General features: G+C 36.7%; 2 protein-coding genes across 2 annotated transcripts; one reads left to right on the plus strand and one right to left on the minus strand.

Moving 5' to 3' along the window:
- Positions 1–118: 118 nt before the first annotated feature.
- Positions 119–13274, plus strand: unc13d (unc-13 homolog D (C. elegans)). Its single transcript, XM_052570677.1, has 34 exons — positions 119–404; positions 1402–1446; positions 1547–1594; positions 1686–1742; positions 1823–1930; positions 2058–2117; positions 2445–2511; positions 2724–2901; positions 3004–3048; positions 3151–3222; positions 3364–3433; positions 3533–3637; positions 4344–4436; positions 4630–4730; positions 4962–5079; positions 5911–6032; positions 6166–6256; positions 6453–6509; positions 6604–6701; positions 7393–7444; positions 7555–7685; positions 8317–8437; positions 8551–8703; positions 8781–8876; positions 8968–9174; positions 9671–9745; positions 9834–9913; positions 10016–10121; positions 10367–10438; positions 10528–10611; positions 10696–10816; positions 11014–11137; positions 12136–12332; positions 13003–13274. Exons 1-34 carry the CDS (start codon positions 342–344, stop codon positions 13104–13106), a joined length of 3321 nt encoding a protein of 1106 aa, XP_052426637.1. The 5' UTR covers positions 119–341; the 3' UTR covers positions 13107–13274.
- unk (unk zinc finger) lies at positions 13261–24186 on the minus strand. The gene is made up of 15 exons (XM_052570679.1): positions 23940–24186; positions 23183–23392; positions 22925–23101; positions 22166–22296; positions 21935–22070; positions 21474–21591; positions 20859–20943; positions 20479–20702; positions 19347–19412; positions 19086–19254; positions 18162–18260; positions 17848–18033; positions 17379–17563; positions 16678–16938; positions 13261–14753 (listed from the first exon to the last, which is right to left on the minus strand). Exons 1-15 carry the CDS (start codon positions 24089–24091, stop codon positions 14592–14594), a joined length of 2361 nt encoding a protein of 786 aa, XP_052426639.1. The 5' UTR covers positions 24092–24186; the 3' UTR covers positions 13261–14591.
- Between the last annotated feature and the right edge of the window lie 720 nt (positions 24187–24906).

Here is a 24906-nt window from a genome sequence, read left to right on the forward strand (position 1 = left end):
GGTGCATCGAGAGAGAGGAAGGAAGATGGAGTGAACGAACAACTGGAGGAGACGACGTGGTAGCAGTTTCTGCTGTGTGAAGAAACAGTTCAGTTGCAGGTCCGACCTTTAACAGGAAATGGCAACTTCCGCACCATAAATGAAATGCTGCGCTCATAAACATGAGACGTTTCTGAAGACTCAACACTTGTGTCCACTGTCCATTTAGGCGGTTGACTATTTGATAAAAAAAAAAAAAAAACAGAAAGATAAAGCTGTGAGCATCTGTCACTTACTCACGTTGCTTGTGTGTTAGAGAGCTGAATAATCGGGTTTTGGTGCTTGGAGTACAGCTGTAAAATATGGTTCCAGTTCAAGATGGGGCATCTACGCAAGGGGAAAATCTACTTCTTCCTCCTAAAGAGGTTAGTAAAATACAAGACTTTTTAACAATCTTTATCTTTCTGGAGTCAAAGCAATATAATTATCATTCCGTTTACTTACCTCATAATGATCGAGCAACAACATTTATACTTAAAAAAGTTTTGATGTAAAAAATAAATAAAAGTTAATATAAAAAATAAAAAAACTGGTCTCTGTTACAGGGGACATATGTTGACATTTATTCCGTTTATGAAATGTTTTCACACGTTTTTCAGTAAGAACAAGGTGCATTTAGTTTCTGCACACTCACTAGCAACATCCAAAACCCATGATGGTGGGTCACTGTGATAAAGTTTCCTTAATAATAAGGAAGTGCTGCAGAGAAGATAGGCCAACAACATTTGCATGGGCATGTTCCATTTGGAGCCCGACACTTGATAACTGATTACAAAAGGGTTTATGAGATATTGTTTTATAAATGATTCCATTTCTGCCAAATATTTTATAACAATAAAAACAGGAATATCAGGAATTAGAATAGACGACGTTATGACGTAATGATATTGTATGTTATGATCTAATGACTCTATGCATGCATTTTTGTCTCTGAATTGTGTCTGAAAAGTGCTGATTAATCAAGATTAATTGCATTCAAAATTAAAGTTTTTGTTTTACATAATAAATGTATGTGTATTTTGTTTACTTATTATATATATATATATATATATATATATATATATATATATATATATACACACACACACATACAGTATACATTTTGAAAATATATATTTTTCTTAAATTTATAAATGCATGTGTTTGTGTTTATACATACATAATAAATATACACAGTACACACTCATTAATGGATTCATAATTTGGATGTGATTAATCGTTTGACAGCACTAGTCTGAATACTTGTTAGCAAACAAGGTATTTTCATGTACTTTCTACTGTATATCAGTTTGATGATTGCAGAAGTGTTGCAGGTTGTACATTTATGATCAAGTACTCTGTTTTATTTGTTTATGTCTGTAGACCCACGTTGAAAGTACAGGGTCCAGTCGGATCCGACAGAGACAGGTACTGTATAATTAATAATGCTTTCTGAATATCTTTCAAAATTTCAGCAATTTTCTCTCCAGATTTCTGAATTTAAATGCAACTCTTCTTTCTATCTCAGTCCTCCCCTGCACGGAGAATGGGCATGACCAGAAAACTGAACAGAAAGGTAAGGAATTGTTCGAGTTTTCACTTTAAAGAAGGGCAATGTATTATGTTAACAAATTATTACATTTGCTACAATATAATTTAACCATCAGGATTTCAAAGACTCTGAGAACCCGGAGGAGAGTGAAAAGAGACATAAAGAGAAGGAGGTAATGATTCATCGGAGACGAATAACTTCAAGTATTTTCCTGTGAGCTTTGTGGAATAATGACTATCATTGTCCCCGCAGCTCAAACCGCTGTACAGGGAGCTTCTGTACACAATCGCTCATATGTTAGGAAAACCACACACAAAAGAGCAATACAGTGCCAAGCTGTTACAAGACTATATCAAAGAGGTAACCCACCTTTCTGGATTTGTTTGTAGTCTCATACTGCATATTTTACAGTATTGTTGTTATTGATTTTATTGTTGCATTTTGTATTTATTTTTGTAATGTGTCATAAAAACTCATTCTCTGACAGGCATTCTCCATGACAGAAGATGAACATAAAACCTCAAGTGAAAAAGTCCAGAGTATGCTGGTAAGAATAATGTCATAAAAAATATGATCATGTGTAATATAGTCAACATGTATATAATGTATAAGTCCTATACCGCATGTAAAAAGCCTTTAAAGCCATTGGCTGCCCACTGCTCTAGGTGTGTGTTCACAGTGTGTGTGTGTGTTCACTATTGTGTGTGTGCGTGATTGGATGGATTAAATGCAGAGCACAAATTCTGAGTATGGGACACCATATCTGGCCACACGTCACTTCACTCACTCACTAAAAATATGCGATATTATTTTAGTCTGTGTATCATTATGTTGTTATTTACTGAATTACATAAGTAAATGTCTTCACGCACAGGCCCCGGTCTACTCCCTCATGGTTACAGTGAAACAAGCCAAGGGAATTCTGGGAAAGGACATTAGTGGTATGATTATATCTTCTTCTTTTTTTTATCTTTTATCTTTATTTATTTTTTTTGGACCAAGGGTTGTTAATTTTACAGAATAGTATAAAAAACACATACAAAGAAACCTACAAAAACACAAACATGGGTATTTTCTGCATAAGGGATTTTCATGATTTTAAAATAACTACTGTCCAGACGGCCTCTACATGTATCTAAATATGTGACGACAGGATTCAGCGATCCGTATTGCCTGCTGTCGATCCTTTCTGAAGACAAGGAGTCTCATGGTGGTGGATCATCCAGTAAACCTCAGAAAGCAGTAGTGCGGGATTCAGCTAAAGGACAAGTGTTGCAGACAACCATAAAGAAACAGACACTCAACCCCATCTGGGACGAGACCTTCAAACTGTGAGTAGGCATATATATCTTCTAGAGAGAGAATATTTGACCATCTGTTTTATAACACTTGCTGATTAATCGTTTTGTCTGAACTCTTTCTTTTGTTTACAGGGAATTTGAAGACATCTCTAATGCAAATTTCCACATTGAGATGTGGTGCGTGAAATGAACTTAAGAAATAAGAAATTAACTGTACTGTATATTTTGTAGTAGGCCTATGTTTTTATTCTAAGCACCACAGTGATGTTTGTTTTATAGGGACAAAGATGAAGAGGTGTCACTAGTGCAAAAATTTGATGAGTTTCGCACAAATATCCACGGACTGAAAAGGTTTAAAATCTTTAAATAATACAAACCATTTTAAATAAATGCGTTTGAATAATTAGTATAAATGGTACTGGTAATCTGTCTAAATCTGTCTTAATACAGGATGTACTGGATGGTAATCTGTCTTAATCTGTCTCTTCACAGGATGATAAAAGATGCAAAAAAAGAGAAAGGACAGGATGATTTTTTGGGCAATGTTGTTCTGAAGCTGAAGGTATTATGCATAGCACTAGTCAATGCTCATTAATTTGATTTTCCAGTTTGATTTAGTTAGATGGCATGTGCTTTGTGTACTTATGTGTGTTGTGGACAGGAACTGCATTGCACAGAGGACACATGGTATAACCTGGAGCCCCGAACAGAGACATACCCAGACAGAGGACAGTGTCATCTTCAGCTTAAATTCATTCATAAAGAGGTGAATGCATGTTTTCTCCTGTATTAGAAGGCCATCAAGTTGTCTTATACTTAAAAATTGTAAGTATTGTTCGGTGACTTGTAAAGATCACAAAGGGATATCCAAAGTGTTGCAACAAGTACTTTTTTTTTTTTTTTCACTTTTTTTAAAGAAGTGTCGTTTTAAAATATCTTTTTAAAAAGTGAAGTGCAACTTTATGAATGACCAGACAATGTGGTCTTAGTTTCAGTTCAACTTGAACAATTTTTTTTTTTTTCAAACTGAACCTAAATATCTATGCATTAGAATGTGTGGCAGAGTTATTATCATTAACTAAAACTAAAACTAATAACACATTGTTAACTGAAATATAATGTGAGTATAAAATGTGAGTATTAGATAAAAACATGGATGGAGATGAACTTACTAACCAGAAATAAATGAGAACTAATTCTGAAACTGAAAAAACCGTCTTAAATCTAAATGGTAATATTTGAGAAAAAATTAATACAAAGGACAAAAGCGCATAAAATGACATGTTATTTAAAGTGAAAGACACTTATGTCTGATTGTACACTGGTCTTGGCACCTTTGAAACAGACCAAACCAGCGATGAACATTGCAGACTGATTATTATACTTTTAGTATTCTTCAGATATTTTATTTCCTCAGTATTGACTGAATGACAGATCCTTAATTTGAATTCAATTTGATTCATTCATTCCAGAGAGACGAGACCCTGAGTGCTGGTCGGAGTCCTTATGTGAACTACTGTGGCATCCTGCAGCAGTTCGTTCAAGCCCATATCTCCAAACAAAAGGTACATCTTTAACAGATCATTTTTTGAAAGCTTCTCTAGACATGATGAAATATCTTAAACAGCCACTGGTTGTGTAAGCATCAAAATCACTTCCTGCTGCGCAGTACTGATTAAAACTATAAAGTTTATACTTCGCTTTTCATTGTCTGCGTCTCTATCTGTTTTTCAATGCTACTCTCCTCTCGCCCCTCAGGACAGTAACCCGTGGAAGGGAGACTTGTGTGGGGAGGGGACGGCCCTGCTCGAGCACTACGCCAACCAGAATGACATTTCACCTTTTCTCCAAGACTTGGCGTAAGAGCTTGAAATACTGTACATCACACTGATCTGGAAGCAAGACTGATAAAATAAAAACAGCAGACCAGACAGTGTTGATTTGTGCTTTTTAGGGAAAGCTTTTAACTACATACCCAGTACGCTGAGCTCAACAGCGTCAGCGTGTTGTTTAAATGCAATGAACGGAGCACATGCTGATGGATTTAAATCTCTTTTGCATATGTGTCGGTTGTTTGTGGTGCTACACAGGAAGTGGGTGGCCTACAGCAAACTTTACCAAACCCTGGAGGTGGACTCAACTGTGCTTTTCCAGCAGTTAACCAGCATAGAGTATCACTGGGACCAACAGGAACTCCCCTACATGCAGGTCGGTGATTCTTGTGGGGTATGAAAACTGAAACACACAGCTTTCAGAGTGGGTGTCGATGTGCAGAATTAGAAAGTACTTTCCACACTGCATCACTAGCTAGGATGTTGCAACGGTGGCGTGTGATGTTTTAGCAGTTTATCACATAAATCATCAGTGTTGACGGCTGATATCAAGTCTCATCGTCATGCTGTGGTAAAGCCGAGCTGTTTTTGCCGTCGCTAGAAAGCCCAACATTTTTTACATGACAAACATTTCAAATACTTTTGTTGTAGTCGTTTTTGGGTTTTGTGACATATACTGTATTAATGTGCGTCTGTCGCTTTTATTAATTTCAAATGCTTTTATTTAGCAAGGATGCATTAAAGAGAGAGTTCACCCATACGTGATAATTCTGCCATTACTCAGCTTCAAGTTGTTCCAAACCTGCATGTATTTAAAAAGATATTTTGAAGAATGTCTGTAACCAAACAGTGGCTAATAGACATTGACTTCCATAGTATTTTTTTTTTCACATACACACAACTATAGGGTGATTAAATGATGACATCATTTTCATTTTTGGGTGAAATATCTGTTTTGTACATGCTAGCTGAATAAAAGTAATCATATCTTTTGAAAAAAAAAATCTGCTTTTAAACTTATGAAGGATAATATATTTAAAAACAAATCCGCATATTAGAATGATTTTTGATGGATTGTGTGACACTGAAGCTGAAGTAGTGGCTGAGACAAATTCAGCTAAGCTATCAGTGGAATAAGTTACATTTCAAAGTATATTCAAATAGAAAACATATTAAAAGCATGTTAATCTTGTATGCATGCTAACAGAAACAGGAGCTTGGTGACTCTCTACATGGGTTTCTGCAGTATGGACTCTGCTTAGTATCCAAATACAGGGACATCTATCCTCCAACCCCTAAAACAACACCACGGCTACAAACACTGCTCAGGTAACACACATTAGTTAGCAATCATTATTTTTTTTTATAAACTGAATAATTATATATTCAATTATATATACTGTACACATATTGTTTTTATGCAAAACTCTCAAATAGTATATATCTGTTTTGGTTTATGTAGAGTTCTTGTTCAGATTTGTAAGACCCGAGCATTCCAGAAGCTCAATCCTGCTCAGTTTGACTTACATGTCGAGGTCACAGATGCTGTTGTTGTGAGTAACACATTATTGTTAAAAACTATTCATTATAAATATCTTACATGGTACTGTTCATCACAGAAAAATATATTTTGCACACCTGTCCAAAATAATATTTTTCTGTGTGTATAAGAACAAACAGGCCAGTTTTGGGGCATTGTATGTGCGACTAGTCACCTAAGTCACCTAACCCATGTTTCTTTTCTCCCAGAATGGCACAGAAGAGTGGTTTAACATCAAAAAAGGTTTACATCAACCCATGACCAAGGTAAGAAGCCATGCAGATTACTGGCATTCATTCTATATGTGGATATTATTCCAGTAAGTTTAGATTCAGGTTCTTCATGCGTGCTCTTTGACAGGATCCGTTAGAGTTCATCAGCGCCCTCTCTCGGTTGATTGGAGAAGTGCAAGAAGACATTCGAGTCAGTAAAGATGTCTGGAATAAGGTGTTTGTCAGGTAAGAATAATGAACTGCATGTGTTAAAATGTAAATCTAGTTTGAGCGATGAATGGAGCTCAAGCCTAGTTCAGACAGACCTGACCACGGCATGCCTGCAGCATCAGCTGACGCTCAGCTCAGCTGAATGTAACCCCTCCCACTACAATTAATAAGATATATAAGTTCATCCAGACACATGATCATTTAACTGGTCGCCTACAGAGATATATCATCCATCCAGCCCATTGCTAAATTTTCCAAATTTATCCACAGTACTGTATTACTCTACTTGGAATATGCAACTGTTGCATTTAAAAAATCTGCCAATTGCTTAGGCTTCCGGGGGTCTGGATCTGAACCCCTTCAAAGCAAAGCCTTCCCCCAAATATAAAATTCTAACTAATGTATATGTAATATAATCTATAAGGTTTAGTTTTTTTCATGTTGTAATTTGGTCAGTTAACTAACTGCTAAACATTGAATTTCTTCAGAATATCGGAGCTGAATACACATGCTGCTCATTGGATATATTTTCATTGAGAAGGCTTAATCTGAACAGTTCTTGAACTTGTTTTTCGGCCATCTTGGTGCCACTAAAATTACTGGACAGTGAATTTGACAGCCATTCCTATCTGTCACGTCACTGACGAGATGTAATGACTTTATAATTGTCTTTATAATAAAATAGGCCTTCTCTCTCTATTTCCAGTGCTGTGCAGTTGGATGTTTTCACCGTAGTTTACCTAAAACTGGACTCTCTGGTGAGAATCAAGAAATATAATATATAAAACTACTGTGCATTTATTTTCTTACCAGTCTTTTTCTATGGTTAGTATATCATTGGTTGTCTCTTATTTGTGTGTGTGAACAGCTGGCTGATGAGTTACGAGCTACCCTCTCTCAGTTGGAGAATCAAATGGATCAGCCGTTGGCAAACAGCCTGTTTCCTGTTTATCTCACCTTGCAAGCCATCCACAAAGACAAAGCCTTCTTACAAAAAAGGTCAGTCAGTCCTATAATCAGCTGTAGTTGTTACATACATTACACATTATTTTGTGATGTACAGTACTCAAAATCTGTTAAAATCTCAACCCAGTGTACTGACTTCCTTAGCATCTAGGATAGTACACCCAAAACTTTAAATTTACTCACCCTCAGGCCATCCAAGATGTAGATGAGAGTAAAGATGGATCCACTGCAGTGAATGGGTGCCGTCAGAATGAGAGTTCAAACTGCTGATAAAAACAACAATAATCCAAAAATACGTGATCCCATTGATTAACATCATATGAAGTGAAATGCGTTTTAACTTTCAATTGGAGTAAATCATCAGCAGATTTTTATTTTTGGGTGAACTATTCCTTCATTCCTTTCTTCAAAACTGGAACACAAAAGAAAATATTGTCAACCAAATGGTTTTAGGTCCCACAGACTTTCACTGTATGGAAAAAAATACTATGGTACGACCTGAAACTGCTTGGCTGCCAAAAACATTTTTCCAAAAATAATCTTTTGTGTTCCACAGAAGAACAAAAATCATACGGGAACAACATGTGAGGGAGTAAATGATGGCAGAATTTTCAGTTTGAGCGGACTCTCCTTTTTAAACATGAAGTTTGGATTTCTCTTTTAGGGGGAAGTTATTGCAGCTCACAAGTTTCCATGAGGACTTCAGAGATGCTCTTCCATACTGGTTAAACAAAGCCTTTAGCACCACAATGGAGAGGGTGGAAAAAGCTGTGCAAGTGGATCAGGTATTATACTCTAAAACACTTTTTTAGTAAAAACAGTTTTGTCGTTCTACTCCTGCAAACATTTCAAAGAGCTGAAGGGAGCTAAACACTCACATTCTCTGTCTCTTTTCTAGTTGCAGCCGCTGCAGACCGGAGGAGTTCCCATCAAGCACAGCTCTTCTGCAGTGGACATTGCAGCATGTTTGCATCCTGTGGCTCAGCTCTGGGAGCAGTTGAGCTGGCCTGACCCCGAGGAGGCCTTCATGCTTATGGTCAAACTCACAGAGGTACACACATACAGTTCACACAAATGCTTGGATTGAATTGAATTGTAGGATGTATAAATATCCATTGTTTGTTACAGGATGTGTGTAAGATTGCATCAACGTACTGTCAGATGCTGAAGACTCATGTGAAGGAACTCTCTGTAGATTCGGATAGAGAAAGTGCTATAAAAATGGTGAGCTGATGATGAAGTGGCGCTGAATGTGGTGTGTGGCTTGATCATCTGCATGTTTAACCCTAACTTTTCATGGTTTATGTATATTTAGCTGTGCGTGGTGGTGAATGATCTAGAGCATCTGCACACCGTTTTGACACGTCTACCGCAGCAGCTAAACTGGGCGGGGCTCCGGGAGCGCACGCGACACGTGATTGGAGATACTCAGTTCCAGAACACTCTTCCATCACAGCTGCAACACACGCAGTCCGCCCTGAACCGAGAGATCCGCTCTGCAGTTGAAACACTCGGGAAAAAGGTAGCCTAACTGTGATTACAGCATCCATAGCGTCAGTTAAAGATTCCTTTAGTTTAGATGATATCACTATTGAGAGTAGGTGTCTCTAAACTGGTATACTGTTCTCAAAGTATGATGTGAATAGAGCAACAGGTAGTTATAACCTCTCTCTCGTAGTCTCACATTTACACGAGCTCTTCCTGAGAAGGTGACACTTTCACAACAACCATAACACATATATTACCATGTTTCTTGCGGTTACAGTTTATTTTGATAGTCACCTTTTGACATTCTGCTTACTGTAAGTAACTTTGCAACTCAACTAAAGGTCATTAGAATATCGTTAGACTGTCTGCTTAATATCTGAGTACACTTTATTTGATATTTTATATGTGACATTGCAAGTACATGTCATCTTATTGTAACTGTAAGCTTAACCTAACAGTCTACTTATACTGTAATGAGAGTTAGAGTGGACTTGAAATCAAGTGTAACTGTTTCTTACGTCTCTTTTTAGTTAAACACAGACATTGAAACACATGTTCGCAACATGGCTTCACGTCATAGGCTTCCCTCCAGATCTACAGAAGACGTAAGAGAAATGTTTTATCAGCATGAATCATAAACTGACATTTTTCGAGACCATTGCGACACTGAGTGTCTGGCTCTCTTATCTCCAGGCCGTGATTCCTTTGATGAAATATCTCGAGAAAGAACTGCAGTACATGAATGAGAATTTGGTTCAGGAGAATTTTAATAGGTAGTTATACGTTTTTTTTTCAACCTGCCTGTATCTGCATATTTTGGTTGTTTTTACTTTAGTTGATCAGCCTTAATGATCTGTTTTAATTGTCTCTTTCAGTCTTCTTACTCCATTGTGGACGAACTCGGTTAAGATTCTGCATCAGATTTCTCTGCAGGAGGACAGTAACCTGGTTTACTTTCAGAGATTACTGTACGCACTGCAGGTTCGTTTTTTAGCCTAATGCTAAATATTACACTTTAGCATGTAGCTGGATTCAAATATAGTTTGTGAAAGAGACACAAGCGATACTACGGAGTCTGGTTTGTATCTAAACTGTCAGACTTAGAATCCTCCCTAAACACATAACATCATATTAAAACACTAAGCAATGCCTTGGAAACCACATAATATTTTATATTTTCTTCAAAAAAAGTACTTTTACTTATTGTTTTTATTTTCCTCTGGCAGTGCTTAGAACAGTGTTTTCATGCTGAAGGGAATGGACTTTCTCTTGAAACACTACATACTGAGGAATATAAGGTCAGTGTTGTTATTTGATGCTCTTCACGCGTTGTTTTCTTCCCTTTTGTTCCAATTCAGATATGAGTGTTTGGTTTTTGTTTCCTCAGACGCTACGGGCAAACCTGATACAAAACTCTTTGAGCTGTAATCAGCTGATAGAGAAGTTCTTTGAGCGAAAAGTGTGGGAACAGGTGAGGATATCATCCAGATCAGGAAATCATCCATAAGACCCAACAAAGTGGTTACTGACCTGGATTTGTTTACCTTTCCTACAGAAAGTGTTTAATGGAGAGAAATACGGAGCTGTTACTCTCATCACCTCGTACAAACGCTCCGAGAACAAACTGCATGTAGAGGTTCTCAACGCCGTCAATCTAATTCCTCTCGACTCAAATGGTGAGAAGACAAACACATTTTATACTATACCGGGATCTTTAGGAGAAATTGATCAATCAAGAGCCAGTAGGTCTTGTATCAGTGGTGCTCTGACACTGCCAATACTTGAAATGATCTGAATGTCATTGCTTCAGATGAATATCAGAATTGGCCGCTTTGTGCCTCTGATCGCTGAAACTGCATTTTGTCCATTACAGGTTCCAGTGACCCTTTTGTTCAGCTGTCTCTAGAACCAAAGCACATGTTCCCTCAAGTAGAACCGCGATCCACCAAAATCAAGAACTGCGATCTCAACCCGCTGTTCGAAGAGTCCTTCGAATTGTATGTAAACATTTCACTTCATTTTTAGAATCCAAAGTCGATAAATTAAGGTTATTTCACAATTCTGTCTTTTCTCACAATTAACTTGCAATTTTGAAATATAAATAAGCAAGTCTAAGAATAAATGTGAGAACTGTGCGATACAAAATTGCAATTGTGGGGTAAAAGTCAAAATGGTTTGAAAATTTGACTTTTTATTTTAGTTATTTTTTATTCAGTGGCATTAAAAAAAAAAAAAGAGTTCAAAAACAAAATTACAAGATGTAAAGTCAGAATTCTGAGAAAAAGTGAGAATAGCAAGAAATAAACTCTCAATTTGAAGGGAATTTTTTTTATATATATAAAAAGGTCCAATGAAGGAAAAAAGTCCTTCTCCCTCTTATTCTTAAAGCTGCTGTATTTAGGATTTACACCGAGTGGTTGAACTAGGTATTGCAGTCCAAATTCAAAATATTGTAGAGGTTTTTTGTTTTTTTACCCGGCCCCTCCTCCTCATAATTGACCCACACAGGTGGCCAGGAGTGCGTTTCCTAAAAGCATAGTTGCTAACCTGTTAGCAACTTAGTTGGTTGGCAATGGGAAATATTATTGCAACCAACAAAGTTGCTAACTTAGTTAGTGGGAAGGTTTCACAAACCAATACAAAGATTGACATTTCTGCCCAGAGGCACATTTTCAAAGGAGAATAACTGACTAGCATTGTTTTTCAGAAAAAAAAAAATAACTTAGCACGTTTCTTAAATATCTTCAAATGTATTATGGTATTTTTATGCTTAAGTAGTTTTTAATTCCTTAAAAACTACATAACATTTAAATTTCCATTTTGTGGAAAGCCCAAAATTGAGGGTTTTTAAAGTCTTTCAGTAACCTGTATCACCTGTGTTCACTCGTTAGCCCAATCCATATTAGCAAATACAAACTGTTCAACTGAGTAGAGATGGCTGCTTTAGATTGTTGTTTTATGGTTGTAATGCAGTTTCTGTCCTCTGGGGGCACAGTATTGTTTCATTAGATCAGTGCCAGTCTCCTGGAGCATGTCTGATGGTGACAGTGCTGGACCATGACACTTTGAGGAGCGATGACTTTGAAGGAGAAGCTTTCCTCTCTCTTAAAGCGGTGCCAGGAGTCGGAGGAGGACAGAACAATCCCCCTCCCGCACAGATCCGCTTACCTTTGATGCACCCCAAACCCAACAGTATGTCACTTCCTGTTATACGCACAACATTCAGTGCATCAAGAAACCAATTGCCTGTATAGTTTATGTGGAATCTTGTTAGTTCATGTATCACAAAAAAAATATTGTGAAGTTGGAATAACAAAAAAAAGTCAACAAGGACACATTCAATTGATTAAAACAGACAGTAACAATGTTGTAACTAAAAAAAATATTCCATACAACTGCTGTTTTTAATTTCTATTCATCTAAGAAATTTAAAAAATCATGTTTTCTCAAAAATATTGATAATAATAATAATACATGTTTTTTAAGCACCAAATGAACATATTAGAATCATTTCTGAAAGATCATGTGACACTGAAGACTGTTGAAAATTCAGCATTGCATCACAGTAATAAATTACAATTCAATGTATTGTTTTTCAATATACACATCCATAGATGCTACTTTAAAAAACATCTGACAGTAGTGTCTATATATGTATATACATATACACACACATATATATATATATATATATATGTGTGTGTGTGTGTGTGTGTATGTGTATATACATGTATGTATGTGTGTGTGTGTGTGTGTGTGTGTATGTATATATATATATATATATATATATATATATATATATATATACTAGATGTCTTATGTAGAAATTCAATCTGACCTCATGCTGTCTCTGTTTTTGTAGGTGAAAATACCTTGAAGTTACTTGAGGCCAGGAAAGGCGAGAGAGAAGCTCAGGCATTTGTTAAATTACGCAGACAAAGAGAAAAGAAGTCTCAAGAAACCTAAGGACAAAAAGATGAAAGCATCCAAGTTAACATTGTGTTTCCCTTTTCTATTATTTGTTATTAAAATATTATTTAATGTAGAGTCTTTTAATTATTGTAAGGAAGTGTAACAATGATATTGTCATTATTTGATATTAAAAATTAAACGTACAACATTTTCATCCAAAAATATACATTTGTTTATTGTCTTTTACAAAATCAGACTGAAACACTGTATATGAACAAAACTGAGCAGGTGATTTCTGAATTCACAGTGAAGCTCTGTTTCAAAGGAAGTCATCTGTTGAGCATCCCATATAACTGTGCCTTCAAACTGAATTCATTTTAAATCATCGAAAGAAATTGAAACACTGAAGTCAGGCCCTCGTCGACAGCCGTAGCTTATGCTCTCATGTTTGCTAATAGTGCACATTAATTATTGTCTTCACTGTTGTTGGACATGTGTTCAAATAAAATGCATCTACATGAATGGAAAGCTGCAGTTGGGTACGTAATATTGATTATTCAATCAATGCATTAAATAAAATATGCACATTATAGGAATTACATTAAAAAGAGTGTCTGCCTTCTTGCTCTTGCACTCCTAAAAAAAACAAAAAAAAACCTGAGAGCGAAAAGCTGTGAAACCGTATTTATTTTCCATTTTGCTGTATAGCAGTTCCCTGGAATTTCTCCTTAAAAAAATCCTATGCATGTAATTGTAAATTTCCTATATAGCTACTAACTATCCTAAAATCTGTATTAATTATGAAATTTCCCCATCTGAAAACAAAAAACAAAAATCATTTCAGCTGCACTGAAGATGCACAAACTGCATTTCTACTGTAAACATATCAGAATGTTCTGGAAAGACATTCTGCATTTCAATTTAAACGTGTTTTTAAAAGAAAGAATAGGATTGTCTTACTATATATATGTGTGTGTGTATGTGTTATGCTTCTATATAATGCATATAGGGAATATGGGATTTTGGTATCATGAGCTTCACTTAAAATCTCTAAATGTGTTTTGTGTCACGTAAGCAAGAACTAAATTATTAGTGCTAGACCAGATCTGAATACTAATACAAGTTATATTTGCTCATGTTATAAGACATGTAAAATGATTACAATGAGACATACACGTATTATTATACTGTATCCGTGATGTTGTGTCCCCACAATAAATCTGAAAATATCACAAACTGCTGATGCATGTCAGTTTCTCTAGTAATTTTCTTTCTTTTTGAAAATATAATGGTCCCATTGAGGTCTAGAACAGACTGCAGGCTAATGTAAAGGATATGGCGTGTCTTATTGATACGGTCAATATTAACCAATGTAGATCATATTTATCAATTAAGTCTCAGCTTTTAGCTAAGATAAGGCTTTGGGCTCTGTAGGATACATTTAGTCGTAGTTGTAATGTGAATTTTGAGTGAACTGTGAATGAGATCCAGTGAGGGGTCAGGGTTTGTGTCTAGTGTGTGGATGATAGCAGATCAGGATTATGACTGTGGGATGTTCATGCTCTGCTGGTGTTCGGTGCACAGCGGGCATTCAGTTGACGCTGCGCATCGTTCGCAGTGCAGGCCATGTTGGCATGGCAATGTGACTGATCCCATCTCATCGCAAGATACACAACATAATCTCTGCTTTCTGAACACAGCCTGAAAGAAGAGAGAAGAGCGATTCAATGCAATCCAACATGCCTTATTATTAATCTAATTGGGCTCTACTGGTACATCAAATTACTAGGTGAACCTCAAAGAAATGTCAAGGTCATGTTTTACCAAAATATAAAAGGGAAAATAGAAAGAAATTGCATTTTTATTAGCAAATGAACCCTATTTCTTTTTTTTTTAGAGAGTAATATTTTCCTCTTTCATTAAAAATAATTTAAATTTAATCTTAAGCAATTATTTCATTTTAAAGCACAATTTTAAGTAAATATGATAATTTGATAAATTAATTATACTCAAGTTATATATTTTTATACATTTATTTCTTATTTGAAAATAAATTTAAATTTGACCACCCACTATAATTTTTTTTAAATTTAATTACGAATATTTTAAAGCACAATTGTTTTTATATATAAGAAATTGTAATTATATAAATATTATATTTAATATAAATTGTAATATTGTGGGTAACACTTGCATTAGTTATCATTAATGCATTAACTAATATTAACTAATGGGACTTTATTGGAATGTTACCATATAATGCAATATAATTAGGGCTGGTAAGCGATTAAAATGTGTAATCTAATTAATTACATGATGTGGTGATTAATTAATCAAATTAATTGCACATCAAATATGTAGAAATTACTCCCAAAAGATAATTTAATTTAAAGTCATTGTTGTGTAAAGCATCAAACAGCCATTACAAAAAGTAGGTTCAGCAAGAAATACTTTGTTTGATAAAATTAATTACATATAGGCTACTCTTTTGGATCATGTGAGTAAATGATGACAAGATTTTCATTTTTGGTTGTGTGATGTATACCTTTAATAATTTATTTTGTTAATTTTATTATGATTACTATGAAAATATTAAATTATTTCTTTAATGAAATGTTACTTTAAATAATAAACTAAAACTGGCAATAGGTTATGGTAAATGTCTTAATGATTAAGTCGTGGAGTCATTTATACATTCACTTGATTCATTCAGATGGCTGATTCATTCAGGAGTGAAGTAAATGGTTCTTTATGAATGGTTCATTGAATCATTAGGCTTGTTTGACTTGAAGCGGATCATCACCATCAGACTGATCGGTGTGTGACATCAAAGAACCGCAAGAGCAGACGACTCCGTGGTTTTGAATCGTTCTCGCGGTACTTTGATGTCATACATTGATCGGTCTGTGCAGCGCCACTTCAAAGCCAACACATATGCCAATGGTTCAACGTGCCAAATTGTTTACCAGATTCGTTCAAAATGTGGATTAAGAAATTAAATGCCGCTGTGGGCTGCTCGGAGAATAACAGTTCAGCTTTGTCTTTATCTTCTGGTTGGCAAAATTTAGCAAAACAGACAGCATTGTGTCTAAAATAACACCGTAACTTCTTAATGAACTGTTGTATAAGATGAGTATCACATTTGCAGTAGTGTGATATTGCACTTAGCCTACTTTTCGTGTGATATTTTTTTACTATGTGATGTAAACATGAGACACAATCTCAAACAGGTGTTTTGCCCCATATCCTGAATTTTAGGGACAATTTCTAGGCTCCATCCCACAGTAAGTTATTGCCCTACCTCATATTAGTCATCAATCGACGGTATGAAATGGCAGATGATCCACATAGGTCCGAGGCGGGGCAAATGCGTTAAATGCATTAATAATTTTAACGTGTTATTTTCCTCCATAATTAAACTAATTAACGCGTTAAATTACCAGCCCTAAATATAATACAATAATGCTTTTATTTTAAATATTATAAATAATAAGCATGAAAGTTTCAATCTCTTAATGATATAAATATCAATTAAAATTTTACTTCATTTGATTTTTGAATGAAATAGAAACCAGATATTTCATGACAGTTTGATCGGGAGATTTATCAGTTGTGTGTGCGTTACCTGTTCTACAGTGCGCAAGCAGGAGCAGACCTGTGCCTGCAGGCTGCAGATGGAGCTCAGTGGAAGTCTGTGCAGTAACTGTAGCTGGTGAAGCTGGAGATGTGGGTTTTCTGCGTGCCGTAGGCTCTCTAGCGCCTCCTCCAGGAAAGCGGCTTGCTGTTGCGCCTCCACTTCAGCCCGCCGCGCACGCTCCGCCTCCACACCCAGCTGCCCTGCCAAGAGACGAGTGTCCTCTGCGTCTGCTTTTAAAACCGCCAATGACTGCAGCAGGTAATAGAAAACATACAGTCAAAACACTAACCATATTACAGCTCAACAAATCATATGATTGAATTTATTAGTAACTATATGTTATGAGTGAATTCTGTCCTAGGGAATTTACAATTGAAATAACAAATAGAAATTTTAAGTTTCATTTCTCCTGACCCTGAGCAGACACATATTTAGATGACCTTTACATGAGATGTGTTCCAAAACATAATGCAATACAATATCAAGAAATAGTGCTGACTAAAAAAATAACAAAATAATGATAATACAAATATTTACGTTTTATATATATATATATATATATATATATATATATATATATATATATATATATATATATATATAGTAAAAGTGTGAAATGTGTTTCTGGATGTACACAGTTTCTCACTGCTTTCACATAAACACACGCGCAAACACAGATGGAGTCTGACCTGAGTCATCTGTCTCCAGCTGTGGTCCCAGTGTTTCAGCACCCTGTGTGCCTCCTCCACTTCCTGTTTAAGACGTGACGCCTCAGTGTACATGCTCCCTGTGGAAAGCAGGGCTGGAGGGGTACCTGGCGAACTTTGGCCTGTCGGAAAATGTTCCCAAATACTGCTGCTCATGCCATTTAAGCCTACAAAAACAAAAAGCTATCAAGTTTGACTGGATCTGCCACACAATCGACCCAGTTCATTACAGCAAAAACAACACTGCTTTGCATTGAAAAGACAACTGGTAATTGCACTTGTAAACAAGAATGTTGACCTAGATATGTCACAGAAGCTCTAAACTCATTCTGATAGAGGCTACATAACAGAGTGGAAAGTGGAAAGAAATATTACACACTATTTGCCAACGCAAACACTCATTTGGCGCTAAAATACAGCTGTCATTAAAATTAATGACAATAACACAAACCTAAAGAACCATGGGAGGTCCCCAAAAAGCTACTCTCTGATTGGCTGGGTTGTGGCAACTGTGCAGAGAGGAATGGAGAGTGGTGGGCTCTGATTGGTGGAGAAGGTGAGGGCGATCTGAAAGGGGAGGAGCCACTGAGGGAGCCAGGGATGTTCACAGGTGCTGAACTCTGTAACTGACTGCCTCCTGAGGAAAACGATCACAAAAACAGAACTGAAGACAAAATTTGACATTTAATGTCAATGCTGAATTTTATGACACTACAGTTTACAGATTTTTGTTTTGTTTTATATGACTTTAAACTCGTCACCAACCTAACATGAGGCCCATGCTGGGTAAAGCAGAATTCTCTAGACTCTTCTCAAGAGCCGAGACTCCAAAGTCATTCAGGTCTAGATCATCCAATGCAGACTCTAGTCAAAAAAAGAAACAGACGCCGTTTTAAAAAATACAGAAATCTTATGTCATTCTATTTAACAGTGAAGCTCAATTATGTCGATTTTTACACAATTATAAACAAATGAATAATAAATAATAGTAATTTTATAATAACATATATAGGGCCAGATTTACTCTCAGCTTGTGCTGGTGTCAGGATTTACTAAAGACATGCAGTGGGAAATAAGCGCTGAAACGGTGTGATTATTTTTATAGTCATTTTTTTGTGACTTTCCTTATTGAATATACATTTGTAGGAGTTTCCCTTTCGATTTGTAAATTTAGGGGAGGAGAGTAATTAAATGAATCCTGCAACGCGGTTTACTAAGATTTGCACTCGTCAGTCCACTGGTATTTATGGCATTATTTAAAGCTGTCAGTAATTTGCGATGCTCTTGGTAGATTGTGCTGGTCATTATGGAAATGAGATGTTGCACCTGTGTTCTTTAAATGTGCACCTTGTCAGTAAATCACATTTCCCTCCCATTGGTGCTACATAAATGTAGAATGTGTAAATGCTGTGTATAGTGTATAATGTGTAGTGCTAACTGTACGTCTAATAGTTCACTGTGTGTACTGACTATATGCATGTGCATATTGCACATTTTCACCTATGGAAGTATGTATGGTTATATGTTAATTGTTTCTGCAATTTCTGGAGCATGCTCCCAAGAATTTCATTCACAAAGGCACGTGCTGTGGTGATGACTTGACTTGAATGAAATTGTGCTCTACTGATAATTTGACCTGTTAGGTAAATCTGGCCCAAAACAACAATGGGATGAACTATTTCCACTCACCCACTACAGACTCCACCGTGTCACTTGTAGGGTAGAAGGGAAGTGCGTTGGCGTTCATGCCTGAAGACAGGCCGGGGGGTGCAGGGCTGGGTGGGGTGGCTGCCAGACTGGAAGGTATGCTGGAGGACATACTGAGAGGACTGCCAACGGGCAGAAACACCAACAAATCCTGAAAAAACACACAACAGGGAACAATGCAAAAGGTGCTTGGACTACTTGTGATTTTCATTCGTGTCTGTCTTGAATCAGTAGCTTCAGTACCTGTTTGCTGTGCATGGATGAAAAGTCTCTGCTGCGCTGCTCCATTGAAAAACTTCTATACCTGGCCTGTATAAAAAATATGTTTTATTTTCATTTTATGGATATTTTTGGGGCATATGTTCATTTGTATGTCAGCTATCAATCTTTGGTCCAGGAATCCAAGTTTTACTTTATAAAGAGATTCACTAATGTTTAAAAAGTTTGGGGTCATTTGATTTGTTTTTAATTAATTAATACTCAGCAGGGATGCATTAAACTGATCAAAATGACACTAAAATAGTTAGTGTTGCAGACGATTGCAAATAAAAGCTGTTCATTTGAACTTTTTGAAAAAAAAAAACTAAGTCTCCACAAAAATATTGAACAGAACAACATTGAACATGTTTTTTTTTTTAGCATCAAATCTGCATATTAAAATGATTTCTGGAGTATTGCTTCTCCAAATTCAGCTTTGACATTACAGGAATAAATTACCTTTTTAAATATATTTAAATAGAAAATTGTTATAATGTTTCACAATATTATTATTTTTGCAGCCTTTGAACTAAACTGCATGTTAATGCTATCCAATTAAATATTTTTGAGTCGAGAGAAAAAAAACGTATCTTTATAGACTTAAAGATTATTACCGTATTTTTCGGACTATAAGTCGCACCTGAGTATAAGTCGCATCAGTCCAAAAATACGTCATGATGAGGAAAAAAACATATATAAGTAGCACTGGACTATAAGTCACATTTATTTAGAACCAATCACAAAGAGAAAACATTACCGTCTCCAGCCGCGAGAGGGCGCTCTATGTCTTCAGTGTAGACTACAGGAGCACTGAGCATCATAGAGCTCCCTCTCGTGGCTGGAGACGGTAATGTTTTCTATTGGTTTATTTCTCTTGGTTCATTTCTCTGGGTTCGTCAAATTAATTTTGATAAATAAGTCGCACCTGACTATAAGTTCCAGGACCAGCCAAACTATGAAAAAAAGTGTGACTAATAGTCTGGAAAATACGGTAATTTGTATGACTTTTCCCTAGCCTGGAATCATAAAATTCCCAGGTTTTGTATGAAAATTATCTCAAAAACACTTACCACCACCACCTTTCAATAAATGCATTAATAAAGTGTTATTGCTATACCTGGTCTTCCCTCTCAAACCCAGGGGCTTTCCCATAACCCCCCTCTCCTCCAGGACTGGCATCAAGACTGGAGGACTCCTCAAACAGAACCCTTCCCAGCAGCCCTTCCTCTGTGCTGACATTCGGCCCACTCTGATTGAAGTCTTCTAAGGAAGCGGAGCAGGAAGATTCAAAAGGAGGTGAACTGCATTGTGCGGCCAGCTGCTCATCACTGACAGTCCCTTCTGAGAAACAAAACAGAAAGCACACACAATCAGCACATTTACAATCAACTGGCCTCTACTGGATAAGTTACCATGAAAGATTGGAGAACATCCAATACAATGTAGTCTAAATAGCATCATTACATGATAACTTTGCATAACAAAATGTAAGCTTACTTTCTAAATGAGCGAAAGCACAGAACGGCCCTCTCGGACAGTTGCCACTCTGCTGAATGTCATTGCATTTGGTGGATTTGTAGATCTGCGGGGGAAAACGTTTATAATTAGATAAAATAAGAAAATATTAGTGGTGCTTGATTTTACAAAAGCGCACAAAAAATATCAGGATGTCTTCTAAGAGGGCTCAAGATCATTTTAACCCTGAAGAACTTTCAGCTCCTAAAATATAAATGTAATTATTTTAATGTTGTTTTATTTTGCTTTTTTTTTTTTTAGAATCTAAGAGTCTATAATTTACCGATCCCTATACAGGATAAAGCTCAGTTTGCTTTTTTTCTGTATGTTTTATCCTTCGCCCGATGAAAATCTTATCATCAGGAGTAATGACACAGCTATGACTAACATTAACACCATTAAACAAACACCATCTAAAAAAAGAGACACTTACGCCAAAGGGCCGAAAAAAATAGCAACCCTAATGAGCATCACAAGCACAACATGATCCAATAGTCTCTATTTTATCATATTACATCCAATTGCCATGCAAGAAAACAGATGCCCTTGTTCTTACAGTAAAAGCAGTCGGTTAGCATTAGATTGAGTGTGAAATACCTCCGGGTGGAACTGCTGTTCTGTCCGCGTGTGGCAGTACGGACAGCTTTCTCCGCTCTCACATTTACTCGGGTCCCCCCACTCATCACTGTGCTTCACCGAGGGACACGGCAGGGCTCTTCAGGAACAAAACACAGCACCATTTAAATCAGAGAACACGCAAAAATTATAGAAATATTAACCCTTTGCTAAATATTAAAGAGGTTAGGTTAATGAGGTTCTGCTGAGCAAACGTTTAGGCATCTGGAAATAAAGTCAAGATCCAAAAAGAACTAAACATATTTCAGATGTATAAACTTAATATGATGTTTAAATCTCAATTTCATGACTGGTTTTCTGGTCCAGGGTAACGTACAGTGTGCAAGTTGTTTTGGTATGAACTGTTGTTGTATAAAAATGACCTGCATAAGATTTTTCAGTTTGTGTTCTACTGAAAGAACACAAGTATTTGTTATACAGACCTGTATTTGTGTTTGTGAGGGCTCCGCCGGCGGTCTTTGCTGTTGTGATAGTAGGGACATGCATAGCCCTGACGGCACAACCGCGGAGGTTTTTTGCAAAGCTCAGTCTTGTAGTGAGAGAGCACGAAACTGTTGTCTGCATGAGGAGAAATGAGCACAGAACGGCATGAAGAATGACATATGAATGTAGTTTAGGTTCATTTTAATGTCATGTGGAGAGGCTGCTTTCACCTTGCCAGCGTGGATCTTCACTCAGGATCTTCTCTATGAGTGCAGTGCTGGCCACGACTCCTGACTGTCCTTCTCCAGATGTTCCCTCAACCGATCCACTAGAAGACTGGGCTTCTAACACCTGAACCTCTCTTAACAAGACATTCAAAATACAAGTGTCAGTCCCAAGGAAAAATATCCACAATGAACACCACTGTCCCAAATTTTGAGGTCAGTATGATTGCTTTTATTAAACGAATATATTTATGTAGCAAAGATGCAATAAATTGATCAGTAAAGACATGAATAATGTTACAAAGTAAATAATTAGTTTTTTAGCATTTCATTCATCAAAGAATTCTAAAAAAAAGCACAGTTTTTTACATAAGCATTTAGACAAAACTGTTTTCTATTTGTTTTCTTGAGCAGTAAATCAGCATATTGTAATGATTTCTGAAGGATCATGTAACACTGAAGACTGGAGTAATGATCCTGAAAATTCTGCTTTGCATCATATTTGAAAATATATTCAAATAGAAAACAGTTATTTTAAATCATTATAGTATTTCACAGTATTACTGTATTTTTGCTCAAATAAATGCAGCCTAGGTGAGCATTAGAGGTTCTTTCAAAAAACAATACAAAAATCTTATCTACTCTAAACTACTGAACATTTGTGAATTGTGATGATAAATGCAATTTAATAAATCATTTTAATTAAAAATGCATATTTTGTGTCCTAAAGAAAAGAAAGTATCTGTAAGTTTTAAAATGTCCTACCTGATGTCATAGACGGGGCTACGGAGATCATGGGAGCCGTGAGCAAAGGCACAGTGAGGGCCGTTCTTACTGCAGTGGCCCTTCCCATCAGTCTCGTGGATACAGGAACCAGTCTTAAAGTACCGCAGGTGATACCGCCTCTCTGTGTCCCCAGCCGTCCGGTGCAGAAATGGACACCTGGCGGTACATAAATACAGAAAGGCATTAGCATAAATTCAGACAATGTGACTTTAAACAGGAGTTTGTGCTGGCTCTTACTCATCTCCGTCGGGACAGATCCCCGTGCCCTCGTCATATTTAACACAGTACACATCAGGGCTGTAATTAAACGTTCCATCTCGTCTGCGAATCGGCCTCCGTCGTCTCTGGTTCAGGAAGTGCCAGTGGAAGCAGGTGAAGGGCCGGTGCTGAGTGCACTTGTGCTGCACAAATAAGGGACACTGCTCTGTCCTAAACTCTTTCAGATACCTGAACACAGATATATAGAAGGGAAGAGTGATGAAGAGTAAATGGGTTAGTTGCAAAACTAACAAAACAGGTGCCCAAACTGTCCTGCAAAGCTCAGCTTCAGCCCTGATCAGTCAAGTTTTTTTTATTTTTTTTAGAAGAATCACTATAAAATATTTGTCTTAGATCCTTATACAGCAATGAACGACTAGACAACGGCAAATCCATTGATCAAAAAGTGTGGCACGCAGTTCCGTGGTGCTTCATGAGAGATCTTGGTAGATGTAACTTTCAAAATGATTTCACGATTACATTTTAGACTAATGAAGCACTGTGTAGTTTGTATTCTTTATTTTGTTTACTTGCCAGGATGCTCAAGTGCATCTTTCAAAACATCATATCAATGCAACATACAAACAATCGCACTAGTAGGCCTCTAAAACAAAGCTCTTGATCCAGCTCATAACAACCATAAAAACTCATCAGAGGCGTGTAAAATTGCTGATGCATGAAATATATGTGATTTGCATGAGTGATCAGGTGGGTGTTAAGGTGTTTCGTTACGTACGTGTAGTGCTGGGGTTTCTCGGGCTGTGCGTGCAGCACGTTAGCGGGGGACGTCGTGCCGCCTGCCGAGGGTGAGGAGCAGGAGGAGGACGGTGAAGGTCCCAGGTTGGCCGCGGCACCCGAAGAACCGGCCTGAGATGGTGCTTTCGACATGATTTATCAAATTATGGCCATCAAACAATTTAATATTGGGAGAGCTGCAAAGTCCGCATTCTTTTTCGATATGCGCATGCGCCAGATCTGGCAAAGAGGAAATTCCGGGCCATTGTGATGACGTCGCAGTAGTGAGAGATTCGGTTCTTTTGAACAGTTCGATTCGAACGCCGCTCGGACCATTTCAGTTCAATGCTTGCACCACTTGTTACGTGGACTGATTCAACTGATTCATTAAAAAGAATCAAGTTAAAATAAAGACTCGTTCACTACATGAACCTTGCTACGTCATACGAGAGTGAAGTTAGAGATAACTAACAGAGCTAAATCCCTCATTTAAGAGCGAGATGTGCTTCAAATTCAAAGTCGCGCCTCTCAGATAAAGGTCTCCTAACCTGATAGTGATTTATTAATGATAAAAACTCCATAACACTTGAGGATGTTTGTCCGTGCCCTGCTTTTTTAAATTTACACTTCATTATTTGAAAATATTCTTAAGAAGATTTTGTGTACAATGAAAGCAAGAACATCTGTCCTTTTGTATATTTGAGTTTACCTGCTCAAAACATAATCATATTTGACCCTGGACAACAAAACCAGTCATAAGGGTCCATTTTTGAAATTGAGATTTATAGACCATATAATAAATAAGCTGATGTATGGTTTGTTAGGATAGGACAATATTTGGCTGAAATACTATTTGAAGATTTAGAGAAATTAAGTTTTGATATATTTATGCTAGGAAATTTACTAAATATTATCATGGAATATGATTTGTACTTAATATCCTAGTGATTTTTGGCATAAAAGAAAAA

This window comes from Carassius gibelio, chromosome B12, assembly GCF_023724105.1.
Source record: "Carassius gibelio isolate Cgi1373 ecotype wild population from Czech Republic chromosome B12, carGib1.2-hapl.c, whole genome shotgun sequence".
Classification (NCBI taxonomy): Eukaryota; Metazoa; Chordata; class Actinopteri; order Cypriniformes; family Cyprinidae; genus Carassius; species Carassius gibelio.

Bases quoted from the DNA above. Each gene is read 5' to 3' on its own strand.
- unk (XM_052570679.1), bottom strand. From the start codon at position 24,091: ATGTCGAAAGCACCATCTCAGGCCGGTTCTTCGGGTGCCGCGGCCAAC. The intron at 22,071-22,165 runs GTGAAAGCAGCC...CTCCTCATGCAG, and splicing joins TGAAGATCCACGCTGGCAAG to ACAACAGTTTCGTGCTCTCT. The intron at 18,261-19,085 runs GTGAGTGGAAAT...TTTTTTGACTAG, and splicing joins CACGGTGGAGTCTGTAGTGG to AGTCTGCATTGGATGATCTA.
- unc13d (XM_052570677.1), top strand. From the start codon at position 342: ATGGTTCCAGTTCAAGATGGGGCATCTACGCAAGGGGAAAATCTACTT. The intron at 7,686-8,316 runs GTCAGTCAGTCC...TTTCTCTTTTAG, and splicing joins AAAGCCTTCTTACAAAAAAG to GGGGAAGTTATTGCAGCTCA. The intron at 9,746-9,833 runs GTAAGAGAAATG...TCTTATCTCCAG, and splicing joins CCTCCAGATCTACAGAAGAC to GCCGTGATTCCTTTGATGAA.